General features: G+C 49.2%; 8 protein-coding genes across 8 annotated transcripts; 3 read left to right on the top strand and 5 right to left on the bottom strand.

The window, feature by feature from the left end:
- Nucleotides 1-1,215: 1,215 nt before the first annotated feature.
- N7443_000092 (uncharacterized protein) lies at nucleotides 1,216-1,650 on the bottom strand (the record flags this gene model as incomplete). Its single annotated transcript, XM_056880148.1, has 1 exon — nucleotides 1,216-1,650. The coding sequence occupies one exon, from the start codon at nucleotides 1,648-1,650 to the stop codon at nucleotides 1,216-1,218; it is 435 nt and encodes a 144-aa protein (XP_056745386.1).
- A 2,350-nt stretch (nucleotides 1,651-4,000) lies between these two features.
- N7443_000091 (uncharacterized protein) lies at nucleotides 4,001-5,150 on the bottom strand (the record flags this gene model as incomplete). The annotated part of the gene is made up of 4 exons (XM_056880147.1): nucleotides 4,001-4,492; nucleotides 4,547-4,669; nucleotides 4,810-4,973; nucleotides 5,117-5,150. The coding sequence occupies 4 exons, from the start codon at nucleotides 5,148-5,150 to the stop codon at nucleotides 4,001-4,003; spliced, it is 813 nt and encodes a 270-aa protein (XP_056745385.1).
- A 630-nt stretch (nucleotides 5,151-5,780) lies between these two features.
- On the top strand, nucleotides 5,781-7,667 carry N7443_000090 (cytochrome P450; the record flags this gene model as incomplete). The annotated part of the gene is made up of 9 exons (XM_056880146.1): nucleotides 5,781-6,024; nucleotides 6,078-6,106; nucleotides 6,159-6,362; nucleotides 6,412-6,660; nucleotides 6,764-7,081; nucleotides 7,133-7,243; nucleotides 7,294-7,454; nucleotides 7,518-7,592; nucleotides 7,649-7,667. The coding sequence occupies 9 exons, from the start codon at nucleotides 5,781-5,783 to the stop codon at nucleotides 7,665-7,667; spliced, it is 1,410 nt and encodes a 469-aa protein (XP_056745384.1).
- Nucleotides 7,668-8,889: 1,222 nt separating this feature from the next.
- N7443_000089 (uncharacterized protein) lies at nucleotides 8,890-13,147 on the top strand (the record flags this gene model as incomplete). The annotated part of the gene is made up of 3 exons (XM_056880145.1): nucleotides 8,890-9,874; nucleotides 9,954-10,589; nucleotides 10,641-13,147. The coding sequence occupies 3 exons, from the start codon at nucleotides 8,890-8,892 to the stop codon at nucleotides 13,145-13,147; spliced, it is 4,128 nt and encodes a 1,375-aa protein (XP_056745383.1).
- An 801-nt stretch (nucleotides 13,148-13,948) lies between these two features.
- Nucleotides 13,949-14,692, bottom strand: N7443_000088 (uncharacterized protein; the record flags this gene model as incomplete). Its single annotated transcript, XM_056880144.1, has 1 exon — nucleotides 13,949-14,692. The coding sequence occupies one exon, from the start codon at nucleotides 14,690-14,692 to the stop codon at nucleotides 13,949-13,951; it is 744 nt and encodes a 247-aa protein (XP_056745382.1).
- Nucleotides 14,693-14,745: 53 nt separating this feature from the next.
- Nucleotides 14,746-15,165, bottom strand: N7443_000087 (uncharacterized protein; the record flags this gene model as incomplete). The annotated part of the gene is made up of 1 exon (XM_056880143.1): nucleotides 14,746-15,165. One exon carries the CDS (start codon nucleotides 15,163-15,165, stop codon nucleotides 14,746-14,748), a length of 420 nt encoding a protein of 139 aa, XP_056745381.1.
- A 296-nt stretch (nucleotides 15,166-15,461) lies between these two features.
- N7443_000086 (fungal specific transcription factor domain-containing protein) lies at nucleotides 15,462-16,791 on the bottom strand (the record flags this gene model as incomplete). Its single annotated transcript, XM_056880142.1, has 3 exons — nucleotides 15,462-15,939; nucleotides 15,993-16,577; nucleotides 16,628-16,791. The coding sequence occupies 3 exons, from the start codon at nucleotides 16,789-16,791 to the stop codon at nucleotides 15,462-15,464; spliced, it is 1,227 nt and encodes a 408-aa protein (XP_056745380.1).
- A 1,634-nt stretch (nucleotides 16,792-18,425) lies between these two features.
- N7443_000085 (Regulator of nonsense-mediated decay UPF3) lies at nucleotides 18,426-18,871 on the top strand (the record flags this gene model as incomplete). Its single annotated transcript, XM_056880141.1, has 2 exons — nucleotides 18,426-18,760; nucleotides 18,787-18,871. 2 exons carry the CDS (start codon nucleotides 18,426-18,428, stop codon nucleotides 18,869-18,871), a joined length of 420 nt encoding a protein of 139 aa, XP_056745379.1.
- Between the last annotated feature and the right edge of the window lie 273 nt (nucleotides 18,872-19,144).

Raw genomic sequence — 19,144 nt, 5'->3', positions numbered from 1 at the left:
ACTGATTCACGTGGCGGATGGCAAAGGGCAGCAATCAATAGTCATACACGGCGCTCCGACATAACTTAACGTGGAGATGCCATATTTCATATGCAATAATGTCCTGGTGAAAGACGGGCCGTTCTTATATCCATACCTGCATTTAATGGGTTAAAAACTTTAGACAGGTCCTCCAACATAAGCATCAAGGTCGCAGAAGATGCATTTCAGGTGTTGTGCTAGGACCATCTGCCACGTAGACGATATGAAGAGACTGGTTCGGCACGTGTACAAGAAACTACTGGCACGGATTCATTCCAGCCCAGAGTGGGGGCTCAGAGACTTTGAGGCTCAAATTCCCCCATCCGCGAGATTGCCCTGAATTTGAAAGCAAAACAGGACTTCCCGTGGCTTATCATTCCAGAATATCTCGTATACGTCATTCAACATGCTACGCCTGATGAGATTCGTCGTTCTGATAGTGCCGGGGGTGAAGTAGCGCGATAACTGTATAGATACCCAAGCATTCAACTATCCCCTGTTTGCACCCAATACACGAAGTGCCCCCGGAGCACATAGAAAACCCGTGGAGCTTACCGATCTTGCAATCAAAGACATACACCTTTATGGTATTGTAAAGGAGTGGTACATATGCGCCCTTATGTTGTGATGATAAAACATAATCCTGACAATATTACGAAAGACAACTGGATTCTCGCTGCACAGCTCTAATAGATCAAAGGTCTGCATAGGTTCATGCATTCAATGCGTGCGTCGTGCCAGATCACTTGCTTTTGCATAGCGCATAATGCATGACGTGGCATGCTGTGCATGAATCAGATCCCCAGCAAGCATAATGCCTTCGCCGCCTCCTAAACCGTAGTCTTATCGATTTTAAGTCAAATAAGCGCGAGCACTATCATACTGAGTAACCAGGAGGCAATATTGTATATTAACAAACACAAAGCACCTGGCAGAAATTCATGTAACCCTATGAGATTTACTCTACAAGGATGAATATTACTGCGAGAGCATTCAAGGTCATTACTCTACCTATTACAAGGGACCATGCCACTTACACGACGATGATAACACTTGGGACTATCCCATCGCCAGAGGAGACATCTACTACAGTGACAAACACAAATTCCGCTTCTCAGAAAGTAGAGAACTCAGGTCATCATGATCATGCTGCCATAATAGGAGCTTGCGTCGGGGTTGTGATTGGCCTCGCGATCATAGTCGGGTGGTGTACGTGCTGCAGGCAATGTGTGCGGGGACCTCGAGGGGAAAAGGGGAAGCCTGGCAAGGACGGAGCCGTTGGGCCTCGAGGTGATACAGGTCCTTCGGGGCCAAGGGGAGTTCAAGGCGATCAAGGAAACCAGGGTCCCGCTGGTGATACTGGAGAAAGAGGCCGGGATGGAGCACGGGGCCCACCTGGTATTCCGGGAGCGCAAGGACAGCCCGGCTTAATGGGTCCCCAAGGTCACCAGGGGCCAGACGGAGCAAGAGGAGAGACAGGGCCATCCGGACCAATGGGTGAGAGAGGCCAAGATGGAGCACGTGGCCCGCCGGGCGGTCCAGGCGCCCAGGGGTTAGCGGGCATTCAAGGGTGGCATGGTCGCGACGGACGCGATGGGCGTGATGGGCAGAAAGGGTCCCCCGGACCATCCGGTGCTATTGGGCCACCAGGTTCGGCTGGGCGAGACGGACGTGATGGTAGCAAAGGGCCCACAGGGTCACGCGGACGTGATGGTCGATCGCCTAGTGACCATGGGCACGTCCAAGGTCACAGTCAGACTTGTGGTACTTGCTATCGGAATACTTCTTCACGAAGGCGCTCGCGTTGCTGCAGCCCCCGTGATCCTCCTGTCCAAACTACAAACGGGGACCAAATCATTATGATTAGAAGATGAAGGTGGTGAGAGGCCATTCACAAACTCTTTCCACCAGTGAGCGAGTGGCTTCAACTTTTTTTCTGATTCCATCCAGATTCAAGGGATGATTGACGTGAATCAATTCTTATGGTCACGCGGGTCTTGATGCAGTATTCTGCGATGATGGTCTTTCATAATAGATTCTTTCTATTTCAAAACACATGGATTGTGATTGAATCGGGACCGTAGGCGCCTGTTGCTTAGCTTGTCGGGTTGGTAGGCCAGCCATGTCGCCAGTTGACGGCGCTTTAGCCCAGCTGGCCCACAATCCGCGGATCGTGGGCCAGCTGGGCTAAAGCGTGACCGACTGGCGTGCTCCGCTCACAATCCCTCGATTTCGGCCTTTGTCTTTCGTGCCACCTCCTTCTACCCATGACCATTTGGCGTAAGCTCAAGAACAGTGGCCATCTCTAGCCTAGTGCCCCCAAGCCTGCGATATGTGATTACTGGCCAATTCGGATCCTGAGCTCCGTACGTTGGGCCTAAAACAATGAAACAGAGGCCCTTTAGCCTGAACGCCATGTAGGCCATTTGCACTAATTCTCAGGTCCATAGAGGCAGTCGAGCCCTTCTCACTGTAATATAAGTGGCTTGGATTGCGTGATGTTGTTGTGTCATAAAGTCGCATCAATGAAAAATTGGGCTTTTTAGGGTCGCCCTAACTTTGATTCAAAAGGCTGGCAATAGAACAGACCGATTTGTCCAAATGAATCTTCGAGGAGGCCATGGCGGCTTTGTCTTTGTGCTCTCGGAGCTTGATAGCCGTTTTGCAGTCACGTGCATGGCGCTTCATATTGCTTGACACAGAGAATGCCTCGTCACATCCAGAATGAGGACAATGAAAAGGCTGCTCACCTATGTGTGAATGCAAATAGGTGTAAAGAGTAGAGGGCCTGAAAAGCGCTTGTTGCATAAACTGAAACCGCATTCGTATTGATTGTCTTTGCTATAGTATGCTTGGACAGTTTGAGAGGATTCACTATTTTCGAGCCGATTAACTCTTTCGACAGCTTCTGAACCTTTACCCGATTGTTGGTGGCACAAAATTTTGTGTGTGTACTCGGCAGAGTGTGGCCGAAACGAAAAGCAATTAGACGTCGGAAGCCGACAGATCATTTCTGGCGGGCACAAAGACTTGCTTGTTACAACAGCAGTACCAGGATGGGGAACATAGACAAGGGAAGAACGTGAGTTGACGCTATGCCCTGACGAGGAGAACTGACTATTCTTTTGATTCCCAACGTCTTTCACGAACGTCGAGAAGGATGGCAGTATGTTAGCCTCCGCTGGAGTATACCGAGCTTCCTCGTTGGGATTGCGACTACGATATGAATTTGGATCCGGCGTTGTTTGAGGGCCGACAACACGTGAAGAAAGATGTGAAAACTTTTCTCGAGCGTGGCGATGTGATGGTTCCAATATAGGGCTCTTGGTCAAAATTTTTGTTAGCGCCTGAAGCCCATTCAAAATGGTATTCCTGCCAGCATGGGGACTATCCAATGAATCCCCACGGGTGAAGTCCAGCCTAGCCAAAACAGGGCCAATACAAAGAGTGGCCCCCCTAAACATGCCAACGGAAGTCGCTGATACTCCTCAAATATGGACCACGTGGCCTTTCGCAGTTTTGCGCGCTGGAGAAACGAGTCATATGCTAAGAATATAGCCATCCCGATACAGGCTCCCACAGCAACTAGATTGGGTTAACATCGAGTTAGCTCAAGATTTTGTATCCTTTTGGCGACGTCAATGCATACTTGGAAGAAACGCTAGTCCAGCGATACCATCACTCATTCCATATACACCTTGAAAGATCAAGGTGTACGCCTCAAAATACATAACTTCTCACATTAGTTTACCAGACCGATGTCCGGGAGATGGGCTACTCACAGAAGATTGCACTTGCGAAGGACAAGTAAAGACAAGTGAACGTTATGATTGACTCATAAAATATCATGTACAGCGGTCGAGTAAAGGTTTTCGATGCCTTCTCCGCGCTTTCGTGGCTGACGAGAGAGGGCAGGTTTGAATGTTTCGGGGAGAAATAGCACCGGGGCCAAGGTGACACCGTCGAGGATTAGCGACAATCAAAAGATCCACCTCCACACAACCGGTGCAATGAATCCCGCAACCAGTGGTGCAAAATGCGGACCAGCGGTGGTGACTGCCATTGACAACGCCATGGTTCGTCCCCGAGCAGGAGGAGAGCGATATACATCGGCGAAAAGCCCTCCGGTGATAGCAATCGGACTAGACGCGCAGATGCCACAGATAACTCGAAAAATAATGAGTGCCAGCCAGTCGGGCGCAACAGCATATGCGAGGGTAAAGATAGTAAAAAGAACAAAAGTTCCCACCATCACTGGCCTTCCACCGTACAGCTCGCTTAAGGGACCAAAAGCCAGAGGTCCTGTCACATACCCGATCAGGTAGACAGAGGTTGGTAGCACCTGTTGAGTCTCGCTTTTGACGTTCAGGGCCCTGGGAATGAACTCAATCCCACCACTCGGGATGGTTGAATCGAAGACGCTGTTAAACAACGTGAGAAGGCCAACAAAGACCACGAAGATCTTCTTCCTCTAGAGACATAGTTAGGACTATTTGCTGAAGGATCTTGATGATACTGGACTTACACTCGGCCATGTCTCTGGATCCGATGGATCTTCAACTTTGTTCTTTTCTTGCACCTCCAGATCCCATATTTTTGGTCGTAAGGGATCTCCGTATTGATGCCACTTTTCGTTGGGAATGCCATACTACTTCGCACGAATTAGGGTAATTGACTTGTGAGAAGACTCGATCGACAATTTCCCTACATTTTGACCTGGTTTGTTTTTTCTCCTCTCTGCCTAATGCTCCATCGCAACTCACCGCCAAACCGTAGTTTCATGCGTACGATCAGGTGGGTCTCACACATCTGACTCCACGAGACAGAGCAATCCCATAGCAAGATAAGCCCGCAACTGCCAAAGTCCTCTTTACTAGGGGTTTCAACCAATCGGAGGCCTGATGGTTCGTGCGGCGCTAAATTCTCACCCCCACCCCAGCGGACCCAATTCTCTGTATTACGTAGTATTTCCCGCTTAGACGGGGCTCTCGCTATAATACTTCGTATTATCGCCTTCACGGAATTACCAAGGTCCAAAGCGTCAAAGATCACCATATGCATATAATAAGCACTTATGCATATAATAAGCACTTACGCATATTGTAAGCGAGTGGATCATCGCGGAACATTGTACGGACTGCGACAAATCACAGCCTGTACTCTACGCAACAATAATTTTCCAAGAATCTTGAATTAATTCAATACTTAGGTATACTATATACTTCATACTTACCGTCAGTCAATATTTATTGTAGTAATGTAGTATAATTCAGACATTGTAACGTAGTATCTACTTTATTTCATGAGTTGGCAGAATTCAAGTCAGAGAAATGCCTAGTTACTAAGATGTGGATGAATAGAAGAGTGGTTTTTACTTAAGTGTTCTACCGTGGCCCACTCACCCATTCGCCTATGGAATACGTTAGTACGTTTCATTGATTACTACCGCGCGGCGGTTGGTCTCCGCGGTCCTGCACGTAGAGTATGATCTATTGTACTTTTGCATTAGCATGATGGTTCCGATTTGGGCGAACATCGCTTCTCGTAACGAAAATCCCTACCATGTAGTATCTGTACCTGCTTGGCGACATAATCACATATATGTCGAATTAGATCAGTTGCACTGCAATGTCGGCGATAAGGCGTACAAAGGAGCGTCGTGACTAAGGCTGTGCATGATGCATAATTGAAAATCAAAGAGATCTGTCGTATAGAGCTATCTCATTAATCCCTTATTGTCACCATTACCCAATTTCGCCATGGCGATTCAACACCTCTTCGAGTTGCCACTTCCTGTCTTTACGTTAGGGCTTGTTGGACTTTCCTGTGCTATCTATATTGTGCGTTTCATTAGCGACTCCATTGTCAATGCGTTCTTCAGCCTGCTGTCCGAAGTTCCGGGGCCCAAGTTGGCAGTTGCAACGACCTGGTGGTCTGCGTACCAGCAGGCCATTCGCGGACGATCCATGCATCACATTTGCATGAGCCTCCATGAAAAATATGGTACAAGATCTTGGGAGCTCGAGTTTTGGTAGCAGTGGCTAACAGCTTACCAGGTGACATTGTCAGAATTGGTCCTAACAGGGTACGTTATCTCCTCTATTTTGCACCGGCAACGCCGTCTGATCAGCGTATAGCTTCATTTCAACCACCCAACTATGTACGATGAGATTTATCGTCGTCGGTGGGATAAAGATCCCTTCATGTATGCCTTGCTGGGTGGAGATGGTGCCACTGTGACATTCGTCAAGTACGAAGACAACAAGCGCAGAAAGGACATATTGCATACTTTCTTTGGGAAGAGCTCCGTGTACAATGTCCAATGGCTGATTCAGGAAAACGTAAGAAGAGAGAGCCCTTTTATGTTCCACGTGCTAATTCACTTCGTAGATTGAAAGTTTATGTGGTCATCCTGACAAGCACAATGAACGTGGAGTGTCGTCTGATATGACACTGGGATTCCGCTGCCTGGGCCTCGAGACCATTACGGCAACGTGCTTTCGGAAATCCGCCTCGTGCTTTGAGTATGAAGGATTTGCCAGTCCTATTTTTGAGGCAATGGAGTCAATTGTGGCCTGGTTCATGGTGTTCAAACATTTTGAACTGTTCAGACGAACTATCTTGAGCATCCCAGAGTGGGTTGGATTGGCCTTATTTCCTAAGCCCTTGCCTTTGCTCAAATGAGAAAGGTAAGTGGACTTGACCAAAGAAAACTTCGCCCAATACTAATTGCGATGCGCAGATTTTCTCAGATCAGATCGACGAGATAATTATGGTTATTGACAAGCCAAATCAGCATGCCCATCCCATTGTCTATCGTGCCTTAATCCGCCCGGAAAAGCAGGACACTCCCATCCCGTCTCGGGCCAATCTGCTTGAGGAGGCTGTTGCATTGGTCATTGCGGGAACGGATACGACCGGTTCAACCCTCACTATAGGTACCTATCAGATTCTACGCAAACCAGAAATCTACGCCAAGCTCAAGGCTGAGCTCTTGGAGACGTGGCCGAATCTCGAGCAGCGACCCAACGCGGGCGATTTGGAAAAGCTTCCTTACTTGGTAGGTCATCTTCGAACATTGAAATGACAGGTACTAACAGCAAGCACACAGACTGCTGTTATCAACGAGGCTCTTCGAATGGCTCCCACGACGACTTCGGAAAATTCGAGGGTGGTCCCGGCGCAAGGGGCGACAATTGGAGGAAAACATATCCCCGGCGGGGTAAGTATCTAAGCAGTGTTACTCATTTCACAAATCCTAAGATGAGACAGACAATCGTGAGCATGGGAGTTCTATTCCCGATGCAGCACGAACATGCCTTCACCGATGCTCACATGTATTATCCCGACCGGTGGTTAAGCGACGACGCCAAGGAGCTCGATAAGTATTTCGTCCCTTTCTCCAAAGGGCCTCGCAGCTGCCTGGGAATCACGTATGAATATTCTGTTTCTACGGACGTAGTAATCATGTTGCGGGCTACTGTGCCTTTTGATAGCCTGGCATGTTGTGAATTGTATCTCATTTTCACAAACCTCTTCCGTCGCTTTGAACTTACCATTGACGGTACCGAGTATGTCTCACATGTTTGACGATGCCAATGAGGACATGACGCTAAGACTTAAATAGGGACTCCGATTTCGACTAGGTGGATGTCGGACTGGCGTTGTTCGAGGGCCATCTTCGGTGCTTCTGTACCCCGATCAGCTCATAATGCGTCTTCAAGCGTCGAGTCATTTGCGGAAGCCCAAAGAGCTTTGGCCTACCCTAAATCAAAAAATCAGAGGAGGTAGCCCGTATAATGATTGTGAGATATAGATTAACTTAGGATACATATCGTCGAGGCTACTACTATAAGCTAGTAGGTGATGTGCTCATTGTAGCTCGCCGTTCCTAACTATCTCATGTTGTCGCTATTCGTGAATATACTAAGAGAGATAGAGATAAAATGTTATGGCGCTATGAGAAACTTGCTTATGCTAATCTATTAGCTGCTCGTGAATGGTTTATTGATAGTTAGTGTTTCTACGCTCTACCGACGATCTTCTACTTACTTAGAGTATCTTTAGGGATGTAGAGCTCTTTACCTTACAAGGAACTACTAGCTTCCATAGTGTGTAGGTATGTTATTCTTCACGTATGTTATACATAGATATGCTAAAAACCGTAGATCCTTAAGGAAATATGCCACCTAAATCGGGTTATTTAGAGCACTAATCGCTGACAGGCCGAACTTTTTTTTCTCGGTTTAGACGGTGTTATTTACTGTTGGTAGGTGATAGTTACAGCCTTATGATTATCTAGCTGACATCCAATAGCTAGTATGGAGCTCTATATAGAGCGTCTGCCAAATCAGGCACAGAGAGTTTACATGAAAGTGCTTACGTCTATTACTATGGAACTGATACAGAAATGTATCAAAGACGACTGAATAGTGGGCATTGATGAGATCAACCGATAACCTGTCACAGGCCAGTACAGGATATTTTCTGTGCCATTCAGAAAAGTTCTAAACTGAGGAAAGAAAAAGAAGAGAGAGAGAGAGCGAAGAACTACAAAACAATACCACCCCCGAGTCCCAATCGGGACTAGCTCGCTAGGCGATCCTCTTGTTGGTGCAGGCCCACTATAAATTTCCGTGGAATCGCATGGAACCCTATAGCGGATCTCTGCAGATTTGACCTAATACGCTGTTTGTGGAAGATCTGCCTGGAGGCTTATGTCCAGGCCCCCTCTCAACCCGCACTCTCCGAGCTGAACTCTGCATTTATTCCTCCACGCTGCGCTCTATGAGATCTTTTCCTCGTTACTCTTTAGATTGACAGTTCAGCCACTCTATGTCCAAGTACCTGGTTGTCACTTAACCCATTATGGAAGTCAGAGCCCCTCTATCCTACGGCGATTACACGGTCGGATGGATATGCGCCTTACCCGTAGAGACGGCAGCTGCGAAATTGATGTTGGACGAGATACACCCTCCTTTACCTCGTCTGCCGATGGATCAAAATACCTATATCCTTGGAAGTATCGGTGAACATAATGTCGTTATTGCTAGTTTACCGAGTGGCGTATATGGCAACACATCAGCTGCAACCGTTGGAATGCAGTTATTATCCAGTTTCCACTCCATCCGGATCGGTTTCATGGTCGGTATCGGCGGGGGAGTACCGAGCAGCAATCTAGATATTCGACTAGGTGATATTGTAGTGAGCCGGCCAACGGATACTTCTGGGGGCGTGATCCAATACGATCTTGGCAAAGCGTTGAGTGGCGGTCAACTCCAGCGGACAGGGATGCTTAATCGGCCACCAAAGGTTCTGTTAACCGCTCTCGCTACCCTCCAAGCCTATCACCTCACAGAAGACAGTCGAGTGGTGGAGTTCATTTCCAATATCCAAGCCAAAATGCCGCCTCGCAAGGCAACCACATTCGCGCGACCAACCCAAGAGGATTGCTTATTTCAAGCGGAATATGATCATATCGGTTCTAATACGTGTATGAATTGCGATCGCTCCAAACTCTCTCCGCGACCTTCACGAGATCATGAGGAACCGATCGTACACTATGGGCTGATTGGATCTGCAAATCAGGTGGTGAAAGATGGTAGGTGGCGAGATCAACTGGCTCGGGACTTGGGGGTATACTGTTTGGAGATGGAAGCGGCGGGACTCACAAATGACTTCCCATGTCTGGTCATTCGGGGCATCTGTGACTACGCCGACTCACATAAGAATAAAGAATGGCAGGGCTATGCGGCAGCTGTGGCGGCGGCTTATGCGAAAGAGCTTCTCTTAGTGGTTCCGATCGACCAGATTGAAACTACTCCAACAGCTCGAGACACTCTAGCAGACTCTGGTAAGAGGTTCTAAAATCCAACCCGTGGTACTCCATACCTAGTTCGAATCGATGACTAAATAAAATTTTTCGTGTGTAGTTCACCATTTCAATGTCCCCCTAGACCTTACCACAGTTCCTGTAATTGAGAACTTTGTTGGGCGACAAGACGAGCTGGATAGCCTATGGCAGTATCTACGACCGACAAGTTCGCCGTCACGGAAAGTTGCAATTCTCCATGGGCTTGGCGGAATGGGAAAGACGCAGCTAGCGATTCGCTTCGCGCGAGATCACAAAGATGATTTTACGGCTATCTTTTGGCTGAGTGGCAAGGACCGGGATGCGCTCTTGCGATCGTTTAGCTTTGCCTTGAATCGAGTGCCTGGACAGCTTTGGGATAGCGGGTCGACCGATGACAGAGAAGTGGAGCAACGAGCTAGGCATATGCTACGGTGGCTGGGGTTGGAGGGCAACTCGCGCTGGCTAATCATTTTGGACAACATTGATCAATACTCTCCCTTGGGCAGCGCGGTTGGTGATGGGTATGATATTGGAGAATTCTTCCCCGCAGCAGACCATGGCTCCATCCTCATCACCTCTCGACTTCAAGGGTTGACTGAGCTAGGAGAGCCTTTTCCAGTCCCCAAACTTAACACTCATCACACAATTCGACTACTCTTGCAAAGTAGTGGTCTGTCAGCAAAGAACACTGCAAGAAAGCTTGAAAGCGATCCAGGTACGCAGCCGCTTCATCAATTTATGTTACAGATCATGCTAACAAGGATAGGCTTATTTACGCTTGCGAGTCGTCTAGATGGATTGCCTTTGGCAATTGTCCTCGCTGGGGCTTTTATGCGTGAGACTGGAACCAGCATCACAGAGTACTTGGAGTATTACCGAGAATCTTGGTCCGAACTGCAGTTAGAATCAAGCCCTGGTCGTCAGTACCAGCAGGGCAACATGATACAAACATGGATGATCTCGTATCTTGAGATACAAAAGCGGGATCCCAATGCAGCAGCGCTGCTACTGCTATTTGCTCGCTTTGATAACCGAGATATCTGGTACGAGCTGGTAAAAAATGGTAGTCATTGCTTAGATGTCCCCTTTTGGCTCAAAAAGGCCATTTCAAGCGGACTCGCGTTCAAGATTGGTGTGAAGACTCTGATCGGGTTCTCTCTTCTTGAGAGTAAACAACAAGAAGGGAGCTATGCTATGCATCCAGTGGTACAAGACTGGTGCCTTCACCTTGCCAGCACAGACGAAAATGTGAATTCAATCCAGCTTGATGAAATAGCACTGATATCTGTTGGATACGCTGTGCCCAGCTCAAGTGACAAAAATTATACAGAGCTTCAGCAACGGTTAATTCCACACGCAAATTACACACGTCATAGGAATTGCCTAGGTCATGATATTTCGGTATGGGGAGCTTTTCAAGGACTGGGGAATCTTTACACGGTTCAAGGCATGCTAAATGAGGCAGAGGCGATGTACGACCGAGCTCTAGCAGGCTATGAGAAGGCCCTAGGTCCAGATCATACGTCCACTCTCAATACATTCAACAACCTTGGGAGTCTCTACAGAGATCAGGGGAAGCTGAAGGAGGCAGAGGAGATGTTCGAGCGAGCTCTGGCAGGCAAGAAGAAGGCCCTAGGTCCAGATCATACGTCCACTCTCGATACAGTTAACAACCTTGGTCTTCTCTACAAGGACCAAGGCAAGCTGAAGGAGGCAGAGGAGATGTACGAGCGAGCTCTAGGAGGCTATGAGAGGGCTCTAGGTCCAGATCATACGTCCACCCTCGATACAGTTAACAACCTTGGCCTTCTCTACAAAGATCAGGGGAAGCTGAAGGAAGCAGAGGAGATGTACGAGCGAGCTCTAGCAGGCTTTGAGAAGGCCCTTGGCCAGTACCATAAGACACATCTACCTACTCTCCATACAGCTAACAACCTTGCTCTTCTCTACAGAGATCAAGGCAAGCTGAAGGAAGCAGAGGAGATGTTCAAGCGAGCTCTGGCAGGCTATGAGAAGGCCCTTGGCCAGCACCATAAGACACACCTACCTACTCTCAATACAGTTAGCAACCTTGGCCTTCTCTACAGAGATCAAGGCAAGCTGAAAGAGGCAGAGGAGATGTTCGAGCGAGCTCTGGCAGGCAAGAAGAAGGCCCTAGGTCCAGATCATATGTCGACTCTCAATACAGTTAACAACCTTGGTCTTCTCTACAAGGATCAGGGCAAGCTAAAGGAGGCAGAGGAGATGTTTGAGCGAGCTCTAACAGGCTATCAGAAGGCTCTTGGTCAGCACCATAAGACACACCTACCTACTCTCAATACAGTCAACAACATTGCGGGTCTCTACTCTAACCAGGGCAAGCTGAAGGACGCAGAGGAGATGTACCAGCGAGCTCTGGCAGGCAAGGAGAAGGCTCTCGGTCCAGGTCATACTTCCACTCTTGATACAGTCCACAACCTTGCTCTTCTCTACTCTGACCAGGGCAAGCTGAATGAAGCAGAGGAGATGTACGAGCGAGCTCTCATAGGTTATGAGAAGGCTCTTGGCCAGCATCATAAGACACACCTACCTACTCTCAATGCAGTCAACAACCTTGCGGGTCTCTACTCTAACCAGGGCAAGCTGAAGGACGCAGAGGAGATGTACCAGCGAGCACTGGCAGGCCATGAGAAGGCCCTAGGTCCAGATCATATGTCGACTCTCCATACCGTCCATAACCTTGGTCTTCTCTACAAGGATCAGGGCAAGCTAAAGGAGGCAGAGGAGATGTTTGAGCGAGCTCTGGCAGGTTATGAGAAGGCCCTAGGTCCATATCATAGGTCCACTCTCAATACAGTTAACAACCTTGGGGGTGTCTACTCTAATCAGGGCAAGCTGGAAGAGGCAGAGGAGATGTACCAGCGAGCACTGGCAGGCAAGGAGGAGGTTCTCGGTCAAGATCATATGTCCACTCTGGATACAGTCAACAACCTTGGTCTTCTCTACACATATCAGGGGAAGCTGAATGACGCAGGGGAGATGTATCATCGGGCACTGGCAGGAAAGGAGAAGGCTCTCGGTACTGATCATACGTCCACTCTTAATACAGTCAACAACCTTGGTTTTCTCTACGAGTATCAGGGGAAGCTGAAGGAGGCGGAGATGATGTACCAGCGAGCACTGGTAGGCTATGAGAAGGCCCTCGGTCCAGATCACAACAGCACACGGTTGGTTATGGAGACATTGAGTAGATTAAGCATTGCAGGAGAAAACAGTATACAACATGCCCCATAGAATATTATCCACTTCTTCTGATATACTCCCAGTAAGGACATGATATTTCTACCTTCAAGGCAAAGCCACTTCGCCCTGGCCATGCGGAAGGTATTACCAAAATCTCAAATCTTATTTTTCTCGTGCCTATTGAGAATGATGACCCAGAATAGGCTAGGGAGATTTAGAATTTCCAGATAACGGCCACATTTATGGGACCAGTACTGCAAAAAAGCTGCATATCGTGCAAGCTAAAATGGACAACTAGTTTCACGAGGCAGATCTTCCAAAAATAAGGACCCACTCGGGGCCTCCATCGAATTCCACCGAAGTCTTATACACATCAAGTAATAATTCGTAGGAAGATACGATACTATACCAGGTGCATTTTACTTGTCTCCCAAATCAATGCGGCGCACTCAATGATTGACCTGCGCTAGGGCCTTGGCGGTGGAGTCAGGAAAGAGTTATCAAGTGTGTATTGGTCGAGCCTATTTTGTGAATGACTTTAATACAATTCTATATAATTTCGATGTTCATGATGTTCATGCTGATGCTCCAATGATAATGCCGCTGGGCAACTCCAAGCCAATGGGCAATCCGCAGATGAATTTGCTAGCAAACTGATCGCCGCGTTTGGCTGCCAACTTCTCCTCCACGTCTCTGTACATGTCGTATCTGCAGGAGTGTTAGAAAATGAATTTAAGGTAGGGGATGTAAAAGGACTTACGCGTTCATCTCTTCGATCGTCAAGATCTTCTTCGGATCTTCGACCTTGTACGTGGCAGTGTTCTTGTTGACCGAGAAGCCTGGGTGTGTTAGCTATAGAAATCCACTGCAGAAAATGGGTGGCTCACCAATTCGCTCGTTGATGTTATACGCTGCCTTGGCTGCGGCCGCCTGCACTCGAGTGGCACGAGGAAGACGAATCTCCTCGTAGACTGCAAGGGACTGTGCGATGTCACCGTTGAAGTACGTCTTATTGAACAGGATTCCCAGCGCAGCTGCATCCTCGATGGCCATACAGGCTCCCTGACTCTGGTGGGGCATCATCGGGTGTCCGGCATCGCCCAAAAGGCAGACTTTACCCTTCTGGATGTACGGGTATGGTTCATGGACCCACAAACGCCATGGCTGAATCTCCTTGGCGATGGAGAGGTGCTTGAGCACCTGGGAGTCCAGGTTGGGATAGGGTTTTAACAGCTCCTCAACAGGTCGACCCTCAGCACCCCACGCCTGTGAGGTATAGTCACCCTGCTCGCGAGGGAAGAAGCAGTAATACGAGAGCAGCTTGCCGCCGTTGCAAGGTGACAGCACGATCTTGTCCCATTTGCCCTCCTGGCCACCCCAGTACTCCAAGGCACTGTCTTGGGAATAGTCAACGAGACCTAGCTTGACGGCTTCATCGGTATCCACGTTGGCATGCAGACAGCTCGAATCGGAGGGCTTCTTCTCGGGCTTGATGCCCAGGATGCCTCGCACGACGGATCCAATGCCGTCTGCGCCGATAATGAGATCGTGTTGTGCTGTGGCTCCATTCTCAAAGGTGATGGTATTAGTGCTCATGTCAATGTCCAAGCACTGTTTCGCGATCAGTAGATGTTCTCGATCCCTTACAATCAGGAGACACTTACGCGGTAGTTCACAACCAGCTTCGCCGGGATTCCTTCACCCTCTCCCATCGCCGAGTCCTTCAGCATGGCGTGCATATACTGCCGGTGGAACATATTGTAGACGTATCCCCATCGTTTCTCATAATCAGTCAAGTCATACACACTGACGGGCTCACCGGTCTTCCAATCACGGTTTATGAGCTTCTTCAAGACGACCGGATCACCTTTGGCGACATCAACTCCCCACTCGTGTAGCCAGCGAGTCCCGTTGGCTGCGCAAGACACGGAAGCACCGACTTCACCGGCAAAATCGGATTTTTCATACATCGTCACGTTGTGGCCTGCTCGACGCAGAGCCACGGCCACGGACATGCCGCCGATGCCGCCACCAACGACACCGATGTTCAACTGTCTCCAACAGGACATTTTAAATGATATGTTGTTTGGGATGTCTGAATCTTTCTGAGTTTGTATCTTTTCTTAACTGGCGCATCTCCTCTCATTTATCTTGTTTCTCACGCCCATCGGATAGCGCACGGCGGTTCGCAATACACGGGCCGCGCCCCGCTTATCGTCGGAACCGGTCGTGATGATCCTGTGGCGTAGATAAGAATAAGGATTCTGTTTTGTTCAAAAGATAAAAAGTTACATGAGTTGGTCATATTGTAGGAGAATACGGCTATATACAGGTCTCTGGGTATACACATTGCTGGTGTTGCACCTCATAGCACGGACGATCCCGGTTCGGTAAAAGGGAAACTGTCCCACAGTGGTAATTCCATGCCCTCCCAGTCCAAAAAAGCTCCGTCTATCACCGGCGGGGTCACTGTCCTCGGACCGTCATCCTGCGGGGCCCACGGGTAGAACGGCCCTCCCGGTATCAGTGAAGTCGCTGCAGTTCGGCCCTCTTCTTCACTCTGCATTCGCGCGGGTCTCGGGCTGTCGGTTAAACTAAAAATGCGACTTACATACTGGCTGCGACGCTGTCGCGCTTGGGCGGCCATTCGCCGTCGTTGCTGTGTGACGGCCGCCTCGAGTGAAGTCAAGATGTCAAGGTAGAGGGCGGCCTGCGCCGATTGGTGAGCGAGCATACGCAGGATGGCCAGAGCGCCGGTAAATGCGCCGTCAATTTCAGGATCAACGTCGTGATGAGAGAACATCGAGAATCCTAGTACTAGAGCTGCGGCGAAGACAAATGCCCTACGCATCATTCTCGTCAGTTTGAAATTCCATGGAAATGGGAAGTCACGCACTTTAAGATTCCCATATTCCGCAAGAGTAGCTCCGACTGATGAACTTCCATGCAGGTTTGAAGCATGTACACAGCCGAGTCGGTACAAGCAGCTGCAAGCCGTGAATGAGCCGGATCTTCCTCTGGCGCGTCAATAGCCACACCCGAGAGGGTCTGGTGCAACCGGGCCAGCCGGACACTTAGCGTGGAGATTAGAAATGGGCGGGTGACAAGGATGACAGCAAAGTGATAAGAGCATGCCACGTGCATGTTACCGATAATGCGCTCTTGTGCCATGCTGGGCTCTTCATTTTCAGATGAAGTACGGATCGATTCTGGTAGATGGTCACTCCAGCGGTTTAGCTTGGCTAGCAGTGAATCTGCTTTTTCTATAGATGCCGCTTTCTCGCTGTAAAGGCAACTGATAATCTCTTCCAACACTAGAGATAATTGATACGAGGCAAATAAGCCGGCTTCGGCCGGTGTAACTGTCATTCGATGGACTTCCCGTTTATTTTCCCGGAGTAAAGACGATGTGGCGGCCGGACGTCCAAGAATCGAGCTTGCTAGTAGATCGATGACACAGAGGCTCATCCACAATTGTAATCTGTTGAAGTTAGTCAGTACTCAAATCATATATCGGGGGATTTCTCATACCGCTCCTGTTGCTCACTTCGGCTTATTGAACCGGAAGATTCTGCATGCAGGCCCAATGCAACTGCGGACCGAGCCGCCACGCCCAAGTACATGAACGCCGCATTACGGCGACAGGCACCAAACATGTAAAACGACATGAGCAGAAACACACGAACGATATCCATACTCGGGTCTTCCAAGAAATTGGCAAACGTTCTTTGCTGGCCTCGAGTAAAGAAGAAGCGCTCTATCTGAACAGTTTCGGGTTCGTTGGGACACGACTGTGCCCCGATGGCGATCACGAGATCACTTATAGCCGCCCGAGTCTTTTCTCGGTCAGTCTTTGGTTCCAGATCACCGGATAGCAATGATTCTGTATTGAATCCAAGAAACAGGAAGCCGCTGGTCTGTTGCCAGTGTTACTGTATAGTTCCAAATGTCGGATAGGGACCCGACTTACTACTGTTTGGAAGGTCTGAATGAACCGGCACTTCTCATCATTAGCCAAGCGCCCTTCTGAAAAGTTCAACGAGTCATGGCGGGCCTCGGTCTCCAGCATATCCTCGCTATTGAAATTATGCGAGAACTGCGATGGTCCGATATGTTGAGTGACGGTATCTCGAAGGAGCTGAAGAAATGAAAGAGAAGCGGCCTTGCCAACGTAGACTGCGAAGGGATGTCAGTCGGACAAGAGCACTGGATATGGGCGCCCTCAATACCTCTTTCACCCTGCAGGTTTCGCAGCATGCGCGGAAGTGTGCGATGCGTAGCCTCTGGCGATCGCGAGCCCGCCTCTATCACCCGCTCGAGCTGATGATCCGCTCTGTCGGGAACATGCGAGGCTGTCGGGCTCTGTAAGCTGGTACTCGAACCGCTCCATGCCGGAATATCCTCAATCGCAGTTTGAATCGTCGGTGATGGTCGACTTTGAGGACTTGTATCGGGTATCGACTTGAATGGAATACAGGTGCGGCCGCGCCCCTTGTGGATGCAATTGGTACAGGGAAACGACCCACTGCATCGCTTCTTCGAGGCCCGACATGTCGTACAGGCCGTATTGGCTCGCAGACGATTCGCGGGATGGACCTTAGGACGTCCCATGTTGGAGATGTCAAGAATCCGAGCCCGCGTGTCGTGTCAGTTTGACTCCCCGCATTGAGCTGCATTTGTCGGCGGTGTTCGGGCCGACAATGGAGAACGTCGGAAAAGGCACCGCCTATCTCGGATTTGCTGATGCGGGGTCAGATCATCCAGATACGCTTTCTTTTCGTCCTGGTTCTTGGTTTTCCTGATTTATCTAATCTGTGTGGGTTTGAAGCTTGTCCTGGGCTGCAGGCCGCGTTAAACTGAGGGACGCCATAAAATGACCTCGTATGGCACCGTATTCGGCAACGTAATTTTGCTTCATGCATACGAGGGCTCGGGTACTAACGGTACTATATCCAGTCCCGCGGATCCCGAATGTCAAGGCTTATGCAGGGGTCTGCAGCGGTAGCATTGTGGTAGCATTGTGTTAGCAATGCGGTGGCTAATCACGAGGTTGGCCTGTGAGTCCCTGCATACAAGGCTGTGCATGCAAGGCTGTGCAGATGTCGCAACGCGGTGGCTAGTTACTCCTGTTCTTGAATGTCAAGTTGGTGTCAGCTTTTAGCGCATGGTAAGCCGTCAGTAATATCCTATCACATGACTCTGACCGCTAAGTCCTCGACAGACTTTTCAAAAAAGGGACGACATACGCGGAGGCGCACACAGAGATATGAAGCAGAATACATAGTCAGTTTGTCCCTATACTATAATGATCCTTCTACTATTAAACACCATGCTTTTGAACCCGTTCCGACCGTGCGAGGGCTCGCCAACCTTCCAAGAAGAATATCGGGGTAGCTACGTACCAACGGTTATCAAAACAGGAGATCGCCTCCAGGTTGTGGCGCCTGATACTCCATACGTGGCAGCGGCCGGCCCAAACAAGTTTTACTTCATCGGCACCCGATTCAATACTGAGACTGCAAAGCACGTGAAGGAACAAATTGAGAAGGCAACTGTGCCGAGCCCGAAGGAGTATATCGCTATAGACGAGGTTTCAGCTACAGCGGGATTGAAGAACTCTTTGACTGGCGAAACGACATTCGTGTTGACTCCCATTATGCCAGGGTACTGTTTGCAAAGGGAATGAACAGGCGCAACCCGGAGCTCAAACTGCCTGAGCATAAGCCCGCCGGCGATTGGTTGGTGACCTACGACCTGGACAATACACCTACGTAGCGGGCTAATATGTTCTACTACGATTTTGGCTATTACTCCAACCAGGACTGCATACGGCAGTCAAATGGCAACTGTCGGTCCTGCCAACACTATAGGGTTGACAACGAATGTGACTAACCACTGACTAATGTCATCGGCATAAGCCACCCTAAAATTTTGCTCGAGGGCTGTCGAGGCTGTCGACACACCAAAGGAAGATAGAGAGACGGACACCAGCTACTATCCACGGATTGACAAGTTGCACTGGGAGTAAAGGAGCTTTGGCGCGTGCGG

This window comes from Penicillium atrosanguineum (genome assembly GCF_028827265.1).
Source record: "Penicillium atrosanguineum strain IBT 20685 chromosome Unknown utg000001l_segment0_segment0, whole genome shotgun sequence".
Taxonomy (NCBI): domain Eukaryota; kingdom Fungi; phylum Ascomycota; class Eurotiomycetes; order Eurotiales; family Aspergillaceae; genus Penicillium; species Penicillium atrosanguineum.
This window is presented reverse-complemented; position numbering and strand designations above follow the sequence as displayed.